Raw genomic sequence first — 14,244 nt, forward strand, 5'->3', positions numbered from 1 at the left:
AGAAACAGAGATAAGAGAGAAAGGGGAGAAAATAAGAGTACTTCCTTTTGCTGGTTCACTGCCCAAATGGGTGCAACAGCCAGGATGGGGCTGGGCTGAAACCAGGAAACAGGAATTCAACCCAAGTGTTCCAAATAAACAGGGATCCAACTGCTTTAGCTATCACTTGTGTCTCTGAGTGACTGTTAACAGGATGCTAGAATCAGGAACTAGAGCCAGGGACTGAATGTAACTACTCTAATGTGAGCTGCAGGCATCTTAATCAGCATCTTAATTGTTACATTTCATGACCACCGAAAAAGTCAATTCTAAGGATTGGATTTAGTCCACATAGGAGATTTGAGGTAGAAGTTTCCCAAAATATCTTAAGAAATTCTGCACAGAATCACTGTACACTTCATAAACTAAGAAGTAACAAGATAGAAACAATGTTGAAATGGAATCTATATTTAAAATACATTGTCTGATTTTTTTTTAAAAAAAGATTTACTTATTTTTATTGGAAAGGCAGATCAAATTTATGGGGAGGAGGAAAGAAAGATCTTCCACCCACTGGTTCACTCCCCAGATGGTCACAACAGCCAGAGCTGAACTCATCCAAAGCCAGGAGCCAGGAGCCAGGAGCTTCTGGGTTTACCATGTGGGTGCAATATCCCAAGGTCTTGGGCCATCCTCTACTGCTTTCCCAGGCCATAAGCATAGAACTGGATAGGGAACTTAGCAGAGGGGACATGAATGCCCATATGGGATACTTGCACTTGTAACGTGAAGATTCAGCCATTGAGCAGTTGCACCATCGCCTATGTTGTCTTGAAAACATGCTTTCTGAAGTAAAAGAATTAATTTTCAAGTAATTCAGAAGAAATGTTTAAATCAATTAGAAAAACTATCAGGTCCAAAATTAGGTTGTTTTGTTCATAGCCTACATAGCAAGTCAGAGCCAATTTCTCATATTAAGTAAGGATATTGGCTAAAACAAGGGAAATAAACACTGTCTCTAGCCAATAGGAGTTTTATTGGAAGTTACTCTGGAAAAACTTTGGAAGCTCAATGAACTGGAAGGAAAAATGAGGCTACAAGAAACCAAAGGCTACAGGTCCATCTGGCCAGAACTGAGAGACATGCTGCCACAATAGAACTCTACCAACATGCAAAGAAATTCAACCTGATCTTCCTTCACCTTGACTTATCCAGGTTCAGAGTAAATAGAATTCATCTGGAAAAGATGAGGAGCTACAGCTCCACCACAGCAATGAGAATTAAAAAGAAAGATTACCTTAGATTTCCAGTGTAAGAGTTAGGCTTTTGGAAAACACAATGGGAATCCCTGTAAATCCCAGGTAAGAAATTTGGAGGAGGCAGTATTGTGGTGCCAGTAGTTAAACCACCATGTGCTGCCAGCATCCTCTGGTCAAAATGTCAGCTTGAGTTGAAGTTGCCCTGCTTCTCGTCAAGCTGCTTGGCCAGTATCTCTAGAGATGGAGTGGAAGATGGCTAAGGTGCTCTAGTCCCTTGCCACCCATGTGGGAGATGAAATGGAACTCTCAGATACTGGCTTTGTCCTATCCAATCCTGACTGCTCTGTCCATTGGAGAGTGAACCAGCTCTGTATTTAGTTCCCTCTCTTTATGTTATCCTTTCAAAGGAATAAGTAAATTTTAAAAATAAGATGGGATATTGGAAAGAAATATTACCTACTCACACATATGCACAAATTTCAAAATGTTCGTGAAAAATAAAGTGAAATTGTAAATATATTTTTTGTACAAAATGTGAAATCTATGCATAAGAGTGCTTTCAAAATGTTCATAAAGTTTTGCATTATGAGAAAAACATGCATAAAAATTCTTGTAACAAAGTAACATGGTGATTATATTTTTCATGAATATTGAAGTGTTTCTGGTATTAGGATGGGAGAGAAAGAGAAAAATATGTTTACATATGCAGTTTGCTTTTGGCATAACAAAATGAAGGAGATTGATATTTTATTGTCTAATAATTGTCAGATGACTGCAATCAGGACAAATGGTTAAAATAAACTTACCTACACACTTAAAGGAGAAAAAGTCATTTTGCCAGGGAGTATACCTTTCATTTAGTGTTATATTACATTTAAGTGCCATCTAGTGGCAATGGATAGTATCCTCCACCCCACTAAGATACTAAATAATTTGTGAAGTTTTTCTAACCTGTGAAGTTGTAATTCTCTAGAGAATTCCAAAGTAATGTAGACCAATTTTGCCTGTTCTCTAATTTGATGAGTGAACTACAAATTTGTATCTTATAAACCTATAGTGCAAAGGTAACACACTACACATGAAGTGTTTATTAAAAGCACTTGGCATTTTGTGGTATTTGTCATTAAATTCCCACATGAGATCTGACATATGTGGGGTTCCTCATATTCTTTTATTTCTTTTTCTGGAATACAAAAAAGAAGAAGAAAAATCAAATTGTCATTAGATTTGGAAGATATTATTACCTGTGTAGAAGAAAATTGATAAATAGAATAGCAGTTACTGACAAGAATGTAAACAATCTTGAGAAAAAGGACCTTTATCCAAATAGAAACATGAAATTATACAATATTTAGAAATACTTTAATCTAGAATACACAAAGCCTTATGTAGAAAATTTTAGACACCTAGAACAGCAGATTATCCAAATCATAGAGAACATTCTGTGTTTTTAGGTGAAAAGATTTATAAAAGCATGAGTTCTTTATAAACTAGTGTATAAATTTCAGATAGGTACTTGAGAGAATTGGTAAGCAGAAAAATAAGTAATTGCCTGTAAGTCAACTTTGAGAAGACGCCTCATTTATGCGCTAAGACATACTGTAACATTACAAAGGTAACTTAAGATTTATACGTACTGAAGATAAACTAGAATCAACACTGCTAATGGTGAGATGACAAATATTTCAATTCTGAATTGATGAATTATTGAAACCTATTATGTACAAAAAGTTGCTGCTTGATCAATAAAAGCAAGGAAATGGTCAAAAGATTATTATTGACTGGAAAGTGCTAATTCGCCAACTAAAGTAGCTTATTTCTCATCCTCGCTGTTTAGTCTGATGAAAGTTGTAAAATTCAATAGTACTAAATGTTGATGGGAGATGAAAACAAAACCCACCACTGTCATGCACTCCAGGTGGATGGACAGAAAGGGATGAAACAGTGAGTCAGTTGGGCGTGCATGTTTCCCAGGAATCGACAGTTGGTGCTATCAGGCACGGTTACCAAAAAAATGTTTACACAGCTCTGTTAAAAGGGGTACTTCAAGAAGTTTGTGGAAAATGGAAATAAAATTAAGTTTCTTTTGGTGGAAAGCATCTTAGTATCTATAAATAGCAATTGTCATAATATACATTATCATGAATGTTGTGAGACCTCCTCCAATGCATGCATTTTAAGGCATTTTTGGCTCCAAAAAAGCTCTTCATTATCTTTTTTTATTTGAATATGCTCTTATGTAATTTATTTGTGGTGGTGACATAGGTAAATTTACTGAGGAAGTAATGTCATTTAAGCTAAGAGAAGTCTTAGCAATACATTCACATGACTTTATTTTGGTAACATTTGTAAACATTTGTAAGGTTTTTTTTTTTTATTACTCTAGTCCCCCACATGTTAAGTAATACTGAAATTAACCAGGAATATTTTATTTGTATCAAGGAAAAATGGGGTTGAAAATCAGTTATCCCTCAGTTTCCTGCAGGGCAGAGGTGGGTTTGGTTCCAGGACCCTCATAGTTACATATATATATGTACATGGATTGCAAATAACCTATGTACATTCCTCATTGTACTTTAGATAAACAGCAAGTTCTACATTATACTGTATAAGGATTATATAAATAATTAAGCCATATTATTCAGAAAATACATACAAGAAAGCAGTCTGTAGGTGTTCAATACAGATGCATCTTTGTACAAGTATTTTCTGTGCTTGCTTGTTTAAGATAGGTGGATATGTATCTCCAATGTGGGAGGGCTGGCTGTACTTACAGTGTGAGTTCAGTGGAGTGTCTATATGGTTTGTCGTCACTTCTCTGCACATTTATCCTGGATATAGTTGTAAAATCATTCACAGTTAAATAGAACAAGTGCTGTGCTCAATTACTTCCTATAATTTTGTCAAAACAATTCCTGAAATTGTGATTATGTGATGTTTTTCTAAAGTTACCTGTGAAAAAAATGGATTATAGAAGAAATCAAAGGGGAAATAAAAAATTGCTTGAAAGAAATGAAGGCATCAACACAACATGTTCAAAACTTGTGGGACACAACCAAGGCAGTGTTAAGAGGAAAGTTCATTTCAATCGATGCTTATGTTAAGAAATGCATTTCTTATATAAATGTGAAAACTTGACCATCCAGTTAATAAAGAACAGTGGATTATATGAGTGTTTTAGAAAAGATTTATATTATTGATACCAGTTTGAGATAATATATAGAATATTTAATTGATTATATATTACATATTTATGGAACATATGAGTTCTCATGGCTACATTGAGGATATTAATGACAAAGTGGTTACTGAGTGTTGTCAACTTACAGTATTTGAGTTTAACCTCTGGCCATGAACAGTGTAAATACTCTAATATCTCACAACTTATATATGAAGGAAACTTAATGGAAGCTTTTCCTCAAATTTGACAATAATTTAGCATATCTCATTACAAATAATAAGTTCCTAGAAATTTGGTCACTGCCAGTAATAACCACACAAAACACACACAACCCACACATATATTCCAATCAATGATGTCAAAGGAAATGGTTTATATTCAAGTATGTCAAAGAAAATATCAATAAAAATATTGTAATTTGTTATTTATAGTATTAGTCTTCTAAACAATGAAAAAATCACATAATTTATGTTCTAATTTTAAATACTTTTGCACACAATTTGTATTTACACTTTAATGTTTTCTCAAATCACTGCTCCAGTTTTATAAACTATAAGCTCATAAAATCTGGATTTATCTAATTTAAAGAGTTAGGTGGTAGTCAAACATTGTTTTTAGAACAAAGAAGTTAAATGCCTGCTAATATGAATGTTATACAGTAGTTAGAAGTACAGATTAAATGTAACATGGATGTTACATGCTGCTAAAACTGTAGACAGATTGAGAAGGGAAAATAAGAGAATTAGGTATATAATACAAACCATATTTGAGTTAAAAATACATACATCCAAGGTAATATTCAACATTCAATGAATGAAAAAGATGCACAGAAAATATTGACTGTTGAAGAATGGAGATGCTAAGTGTCAGAAAATGGGATATGGAGATGACACAGGACATTATAAAGAGAGGCTGGATAATGACAACGAGCCACAAATTGGGAATTTAACTCTTGAAAATTGGGGTTAAAGAATGTACTGAATCCAGGTACTTTGATAGCATTCACAATGGAGCTAAAATATGATCTAATTTTTACAAGGAGAAATCAGTTTTCTGAAGCCTTTTTCAGAAAAGTTGAGAGCAGGGACGCAGCCAGACTGTGTATAAATATCAATGTTGTAAAAACAGTCCCTGACCTAGCAAACTCTTAATCAATGGAAAATTTCTCTTTGTGTTTCTTTTTCATCATCTCTTTCTCGCACAATGTAACTTTTGATTTTCATATAAAATAACTAAAGAAAATATGAAGGGAAAATATTTAGAGCATTTTTGAATTTTGATTTGTCAGGAAGACTGAACTAACTCCCTGTTGAAAGAAAATTTTTTTCTGTCTATTCTTACTCTTGAAAATAGCCCCAAATTACAATTCATTTATGTCAAAAATCTAATAGGAATGAAGAATCATGAGAATGAAAGTCTGTAGCAGACCCACATTTTGATACAAAACAGCTTCCCCTGTCTCAAATTTTTCCCTGATCAAAAGCTTTGCTCCTAAGCCCAGGTCAGGTGCCTTTGCTCCCTTAAGGGCGGTATATTGCAATTGTTTACCTATCTCTAAGCCCCAGTAGACTGGAAGCCCCAGAGGACAAGGACTAGCACTGCCTGCTTTGCATTTGTGTAAGTTATCTTGCCACTTTACAGTTACTGTAAAGATATTTATTTCTGTTGCCACAAACACGAAATGTGCGTTGGTGAATATGCTGCTTTACTGTGATAATTTTTTACTGTGAAGATATCTTTCCATCTAAAATATGTAAAATAGGATTTATTGGAGCAGATGTTGGCTCTAGTAGTTAAGATGTTACTTAAAATTCTGGTTATGTTTGTCCAGTACCTGCCTCTACTCTTGCTTCTGCTCTACCACGTTAATTTATACTCAGCAGTTCTGGATTACCATGGTTGGTCCAGCCTTCAGCTAGAAATACTCTTTATTAGGTAAATGTGTGGTTGATTTCAAAATTTCTGTGCATCTAAAAATTGAGATAAGTATGCATGTTATATAATCTGTATTACATTGATTATTATTATAATTTAAAAATTGATCAAGTCATCTATCAATCTGGAGCTCAGTAATTCATGCTGTGTTCATTTTTCACTTGGTTAAACACTGTTTATTAGATTTTGGATTTCATAATTTCTTTCAAATACTAGGAAAATTTTACAACAAGCATTTTTATAGATAAGAATATTGCATTTGAATAAATTTCTAGAAGAAATTATTTGGGAAAAATGAATCAGCACAGGTATGGCTTTTAAAAAACATTTATTTGTTCATTTATCTTAAGGAAAAGTTAGAGAAGTAGGGAGAGACAGGGAAATCTTCCAGCTACCTGTTCACTCCATAAATGCCCACAACAGCCAAAGCTGGGCCAAGCCAAAGCCACAGTCCTGGAAATCATTCTTGGTCACCCACATGTGAGACAAGGGCCTAAAGCATTTGGCTCACCTTTGCCTCCCTATGCGTTAGCAAGCAGCATTTCTTATGTACAGATTATTTGTATTATCTGATATTCTCTGTATCTTCTCTACTATCATTATACTTTGGTTAGAATCTTGGCTAGTTTAATAGCATACGTTTGGTTTCCAGTGTTTTTATAGAATTAATACTGTTGAGGTTTGACAGAGTTCAGTGTTTAATAGACACTAATATAATTATTTCTTTGTATAGTGTTGCAATCAGATCTCTTATTCATTAAAGACAAAAGATGATTATCTGTCATTTGTCTGCCATTGATGTGGATGCCTCCTACTTTTGTTTTTAATTGTTATTTATTGGAAAGGTAAAGACACAGAGAGATTGATCCCATCCATTGATTCAGGCCCCAGATTGCAGCTGCTGGGGCTGGACCAGGCCAACACCAGGAGACAGGTTCAATAAAAGTCTTGCCGGGACTCAAGTACTTAAGTCATGACTTACTGCTCCCCAGGACCTGCATTATAGGGAGCGGCAGTCATAAGCAGAGCTAGGACTCATACTCAAGCACTCTGATCCAGAATTTGGATGTACCAAGTGATGTACAAATGATTTATATCACCAGAGCCAAACGTTTGCCCCAGTGCTTTAAAACTCATTGTTATGAGATTATAATTTGTATAAAGCTTTAAAAATTAAAAAAACCTTCAACTTCAGATGAACATTTTATTTTCATTTTAAGCTGACTTTTTAGCTCTATTTAAATAATTATTCTCCCAAAATATAAAATCTGAAACCCTCTGATCTTGGCTTGCCTCACTGTATTTTCTGGGTAAACTCAAATGCCAACTGCTACTCTCTACTAAGGCCATTTAACTAGTAAAATGAAAGATGTCACCTGTTCAGCTGGAGTATAATGATGAATGCAGTCTGAATCTCTTCAACTCAGTTTCCAATGCTGTGATGTTAAATAGGTGTTTAGTGTGATCTTTTGGTTTACCTTCAAGAGAATTCTGTTATTGAATGGTACCATTGACAATCATCAGCCCTGTCCCTCCTCTTTGTATTTGTTTTAGTCATTCAGGAGCTGAATGTTTAGACATGAATAGAGAAAGATAATAGGAAGAAAAGGAGTGGAAGCAGAAAGCAGGAAAACTGCATGAGTAAATTCAGTAGCTGGTTTTTGAGTTGATATCACTTAACCTATATTTCTGGCAAATTATTCTCAAAGAGGGTAACACTCTTTAGTTGAAGTATACTGTACAAAGACACAAGTTGTTTAGCTAACTTTTCTATGAGAGCCCACAGCATCTACACTGAAAAGCTATTCCATCATGACCATCCCCCATTCCCAGCATTGAATTAAACTTCTTTTATCGGGGCAATTTTTAAATATTTCATGATTTAATTTTCAGTTGCTGAGATCAGCCTCACATAACATAATCACTATTTTAGAGTATGCCATTTAGTGATTTTTTTGTTTTTTTGTTTTACCAAATTCAAGATTACCTAATTTTATTTGTTTTCTTTTATATCCTTTAAATTTAGTTTATCTAAGAAGGAAAATGGAAGAGAGGGAATGTGCTGGTCTTTTGGTTCGTTGCCTAATGCCTGCAATGGCCCCATTCCATTTCAAAATGATTTTTAGTTGTCTACACTAGTTTAAAATTTTTCTTTCTCATAAATGAGCTGTACTTATGTTGTAGCCAAGAAATTTAAGAGAAAACAAATCTATCTTATCATAACTGAGATTATTTCATTTGATATGAAATTGGAAAAAATAGAAAAGAGTAATTAATATCACCAGGTTCATTATTTTGCCTACACAATCTCATTTCCACAACTTATGATTTATGCAAGATCATATTTAACATTGGAAACTAAAAGAGCAGATCATGGCTCATAAAACACCATCTCTCTGTTCATGATGGTAACATTTAATATACACTTTGCAAGCTGTTTAAAGTGGATGCTGTTGCATCACATCTCCCAGGAAAACACACTGTAAAAGGAATTTTAAAAGTTTTCTAAAGAAGGGATTCTGAATTAACTTACTGAAATAGTCTTATTTTTAAAAATAGAATGACAATTTCTCGTCATTTTTTCTTAAAATGTTTCAAGATAATATTCACAAACTAATTTGTCTACATTATACTTTTGAATTCTTTAGCTTTTGTGATGTCATGCATATGCAGGTAACATAATCATGTTAGTCATAATCAAAGTGGTTTTACTTTTTTGTATTAAATCATTTAGGAAATTTTCCTGGATTTTTTCTTTTATTTATTTATTTTAAAGTCAGTGTTAAAAGACAGAAATAGGGCCTAGCACAATGGGCCTCAATGTGCCAGATCTTCACCTTGTAAGCACCAGGATGCCATATAGGCACCAGTTCAGGTCCTAGCTGCTCCACATGCCATCCAGCTCCCTGCTTGTGTCCTGGGAAAGCACTAGAGGATGGCCCAAAGCCTTGGGACTCTGAACCTGTGTTGGAGACCAGGGAAGAACTCGTGGCTTCAGATCAAGTCTGCTCTGGTCATTGCGGCCATTTGGTGAGTGAAATGGTAGATGCAAGATCTTTCTCTCACCCTCTCTGCATAAATCTGATCTGCCTTTTCAGTGAAAATAAAATCTTTTAAAAAGAGAGAAATCCAGCATAGGTAGACAGAGATAGAGAGATTTTCCATCTTACTGATGCAATTCCCAGCTGGCTATAACTAAGAATGGCCCAGACCAAAGCCAGGAGCTAGGAGCTGCTTCCCGGTCTCCCACATGGGTAACCGGGGCCCAAGTATTCTGGCCATCTTCTGCTACTTTTCCAAGGCTGTTTACAGGGAGCTGGATCAGAAGGGGAGCAGCTAGAACATAAACCAATACACATATGGGATGCTAGCATCGCAGTTGGCAGTTCTGCCTATGCTGCTACAGTGCCAGGAGCTATTTTCTTTTGTTCTATCCCAAAATACTTTTCACAGGTTGTTTTTAATTCAGATTAGAATTGTAGCTTTCTAATTTAAAAAGGATGCCCATATGTTGCACAAAAATATAAACCAGAAATTGCTCCATTTCACAGAAATAAGCCTCCCTAATGATTGAAAAGCAGCATCTGTGGATAAAGTTATGAGCTGTACGACAGGAAGATGATCAGGTGATTAAAGAGGCAAAGGAAAACTAGGGTAGTTATTGTCCTGGTAGCAATATCCTAAGGACTTTTATAAGAGGAAATTGAGTTTCATTGCACCGAAGGATAGATGACATGAAGGATACAAAACAGAGAATAGTAAGAATAGATTTTCTTTAATGCTTTGAAGTAATCCAGATTTCCAAATAAATATGGGTGCAAAGTATAGAAAATAAGTCTTATACTGGCCTGCACATGGTTGACACTGGACAAGCTAATAATTTTATGAACCTATTACCACTTGCAGTTTAAACTGAATATCTATGTTGCTTTCCTTGTTGCTGTTGTAAATCGTCGTCTTGGCAGCCGGACATTTTCACCTTTATTTCTTTGTTTCAACTCAGGCCTCTTGTATTATGAGCTGAAGGAGATATAAACTCTACAGGATGAAAAAATGGCAATGTTGCCTCCCCCAGGACCTCAAAGCTTTGTCCACTTCACAAAACAGTCTCTTGCCCTCATTGAACAACGGATTGCTGAAGGCAAAACAAAGGAACCCAAAGAAGAAAAGAAAGATGATGACGAAGAAGGGCCAAAGCCAAGCAGCGACTTGGAAGCTGGCAAGCAGCTGCCCTTCATCTATGGCGACATTCCTGCAGGCATGGTGTCAGAGCCCTTAGAGGATCTGGACCCCTATTATGCAGACAAAAAAGTGAGCTTATAGTGACTTCACTGGTGGGTTTCTGTTAGCTTCCTTCTATTCAAATGATGCTTTAAAGTGAGATGCAATGAAGTTCAGTAAGTACATCGCAAGTATAATGTTCAAATTAATACCAGAAGTAGTTTACTCAAAATATATATTGATTCTGTTTTTTCATTAAGAATAATTCAGATGTTTGTATGCTACTTTTCATTTAGTTTTTTTAAGTGTTCAGTAAATTGTTTGCTTTGTTTTGTACACATCACAATGCTCTCCAGAAATTTATGTCTATTATTCCTGCATTTATAATTAAATCCTATGTGTATGTAAATCCCCAAACTGTATTAGAAGATTTTAGTTCAAATGAAAATTGATAATTTAAATTTTAAGATACCACAATAAGATATTATTTTATAAAAATATTTGTTTGATAGAATTATATATAGAGGGGAGACAGAGTTCTTCCCTCTGCTGGATTACTGACCAAATGGGCACAGTGACCATGGCAGAATGAGTTCAAAGCCAGGAGCATAGAGCTGTTTCTGAGTCTCCCACATAGGTGAAGGGGCTCAGGTACTTGGTGCATCTTATGCTGCCTTCTAAGTCATGTTAAGTTTGATTGAAGAGGTGCATCTGGAACTAGATCTAGTGCTCTTGTGTGTGATGCTGAAGATACATAGGTTGCTGGCATTTCGATCAATAACTTAATTCACCATGCCACAGCACTGGCCCATGCAGTGATTCTCATAGACTGTCCTGTATTCAGTTTCCCATTTCCATTTTTATTTCCCTGAATGATACTTTATTTTTCCTTAGATTACTATTTCTATGGTAGATTACTATTTTCTAGGTAGTTCCTTGAACTAAAAATCCATGCCTCCTTCAAATTCAAACTCATTTTTCTACCTGTTATTGCAAAGTTGCTCACTATACCATGATAAAAAAATTGGATAAGTGGGATTCAGAAAGCACACTATACTAAGATTTTAAAAATAGTTAGTTGAGCTCAAGGACTATGCATGAATTATAAAAGGAATTTTCAGAGCAAACATGATTTTTTAAATGAAATCGTGTTGTTGAGACATAGCTTGTCAAAGAGAGAAGGGTACAGGGAAATGAACAGCATGTGAAAATAATTGATTCTGGTTGAACTTCCTGAAGGAACCCTGCCACCTGCAAGAATAAAGTCAGATTCATGTACTTATTTCCCCAATTCAGAAAATGGTTTTTTTTTAAAGCTGACTCATAAACTCATATAAGCCTCGAATGAAGTAAAACAATAAAAAGACTAAGTATCTTCAAGATTACACAAGTAATATGTCTGTCACCTGCAGAAAACCGAAGATGGATTTACACTTAGTTTTTCCTATTTCCTAGGCAATGACTTTGGTTGTTTTAATATTTTTCTATTATTACGTATTTTTACTTTCTTAACTAAATATCAAAACTATGGAGAAAGCTCCTAAGTGCAATGTCAAAAAGGAAGTGGTTTAACATTCTTTTATTCATATTTTTACAGTTACCGTGAGTAGTAGCAAGCAATTTCTTGAAGTTATGTTTCTGTATTTTTGCTATGGGTAGTATTAGAATCAAAATGAAGAAACTGAGTTGTCTAATTGGAATTATTATTCAAAAGCTGATCTTTAACTTTGTGAAAGCTTTCTTCAAAAAATATGTATTTCAGAACATTTGCTATTGACCATGATAATGCCAACAATTATTAAAAGTCTCAAATGTGGTAGTAAAAATCAAGGATATCTAGTTTCTATCTGATTTTCTTTAAAATGCAGTGTAATGGAAGAAATTACATTTTAATCTAATTTTGGTAGTCATATTACTGGTACTGTTAAGGAAATACAAAGCAGGAGAGTATCTTGAAAGCTGAAAGCTGGAAGCATGCCTATAAATAAACCCCTCGATTCTTCAGTTTTGAAAAGAAAAGTTCTTGGAGTGAATTTGCTAATGTTTATCACTGTGTGGATAGCGCTGCACCCAGCCTAATAACTGTCTTTGACACATCACTGCCACATGGAACTAAACCTTTAGTATCATTACATTAGCTTGAAATTATGCATTTGAATGTCATACCTTTTCTTTTCTGTCCTGCAGACTTTCATAGTATTGAACAAAGGGAAAACAGTCTTCCGTTTCAATGCTGCACCTGCTTTGTACATACTATCACCTTTCAGTCCACTGAGAAGACTATCTATTAAGATTTTAGTACACTCATATCCTTTTTGAAATGCTTACTTGGAAGGATAATTTAAGCTGTAGGGTTTTTTTCTATTTAATTTTTTAAAGACTTGTTTTATTATTTCATTGGTGAATCAGATATACAGAGAGAAGTGGCCACAATGGCTGGAGCTAAACCAATCTGAAGCCAGGAACTAGGAACTGCCTCTGGGTCTCCCATGAGGTGCATGGTCCCAAGGCTTTGAGCCATCCTCTACTGATTTCCCAGGCCACAAGCAGGAAGCTGGATGGGAGGTAGAGCAGTTGGGACACAATTGGGCACTTGCATGGGATCCTGACCTGAGAAAGATGAGGACTTTAGTCACTAAGCTATTGAGATTTGGGGGGGGGACTTTTGAAGATTCTTATTTTAGTATGTCAGTCTCAATATAATTTCACATGCATCTCAAGATTGGTGAAGTAGCAGTATTAGAACTTTAGAATATACTAGTATAACTCTCTCCTTCAGACACACAAAAAAAATGGAATTATTTCCTAAGGAGAAGTAGTTAACCTTCAACAAATGTCATCATCAAATATTTGAAGATTTTATTTCAGTCTTTTGTCATATTCCTTGATTCTAAACTACCTTGTTCAGCATGCTTATTATGTGCACTATCCTGACCAACTGCATATTTATGACGATGAATAACCCTCCAGACTGGACTAAAAATGTAGAGTAAGTAGATTGGAGCTCATTTTAATATATCTTTGATATTATTCTATTTACTTTTTCTTTGTGTTTTCATGAGTTTTTACATTTTTTTGTGGGATTTACTGTCTCGTGTTATTGGAGAATATTCCAGAAAGTGCATGGAAAAGAGGAATTCAAAGATAGTTTATTGGAGGGGGACAAAAAAATTGAAATCCATGCAAACAGGGCATATTCAATAGAAAATACATATTGTGCAAAAACTGTTGAAGGATTTAAAGAGTTTGCAGTAAAAGAAACATCAGTTTTTAAACTGCTCAATAATTTCTTTGGAGGAGAGAGATTGATGATTTGGGATTGAGATCTCTCCCTTGCACTAATTTGCTTTCAATTGTGACAAACTTTGTGGTTGAGTCAGTTCAAAGCTGTGAGCTAGAAACTCAGTCAAGGGTCTCCCACTGGAGCCAACACATTCTGCCTCTTGTGGTGCAGCCAGCAGGAAATGTGAAAAAACAGGAAGCATACAGGGCAAACACAGGAAGAGACTGTGGAATGTGGGCCTCCCAAGCGGCATCCCAACCACTAGAACCAACATTCACTCCATAAAATTGCCTTTTAACTCCACTTCTCTGTGAAATGTTTAGTCTCTTTGTGTAGTTCTTTCAGTTATTTTCCCTCTCCCATGTTATTAGTTAATCAGAAGTAAA

General features: G+C 35.1%; 1 protein-coding gene across 3 annotated transcripts in view; it reads left to right on the top strand.

Annotated features, from left to right (window-relative positions):
• Window positions 1–10,407: 10,407 nt before the first annotated feature.
• LOC121168148 (sodium channel protein type 9 subunit alpha-like) overlaps window positions 10,408–14,244 on the top strand; it is a 72,008-nt gene continuing 68,171 nt past the window's right edge. For all 3 annotated transcript variants that reach the window (XM_040997968.1, XM_040997970.1, XM_040997969.1), the window contains exons 1-3: window positions 10,408–10,665; window positions 12,763–12,881; window positions 13,475–13,564. In XM_040997968.1, the coding sequence (XP_040853902.1) occupies window positions 10,408–10,665; window positions 12,763–12,881; window positions 13,475–13,564 (467 nt within the window). The remainder of the gene's footprint in view (window positions 10,666–12,762; window positions 12,882–13,474; window positions 13,565–14,244) is intronic.

Source organism: Ochotona curzoniae, unplaced genomic scaffold (assembly GCF_017591425.1).
Source record: "Ochotona curzoniae isolate NIBS_2020 unplaced genomic scaffold, NIBS_Ocur_1.0 patch64, whole genome shotgun sequence".
NCBI lineage: Eukaryota > Metazoa > Chordata > Mammalia > Lagomorpha > Ochotonidae > Ochotona > Ochotona curzoniae.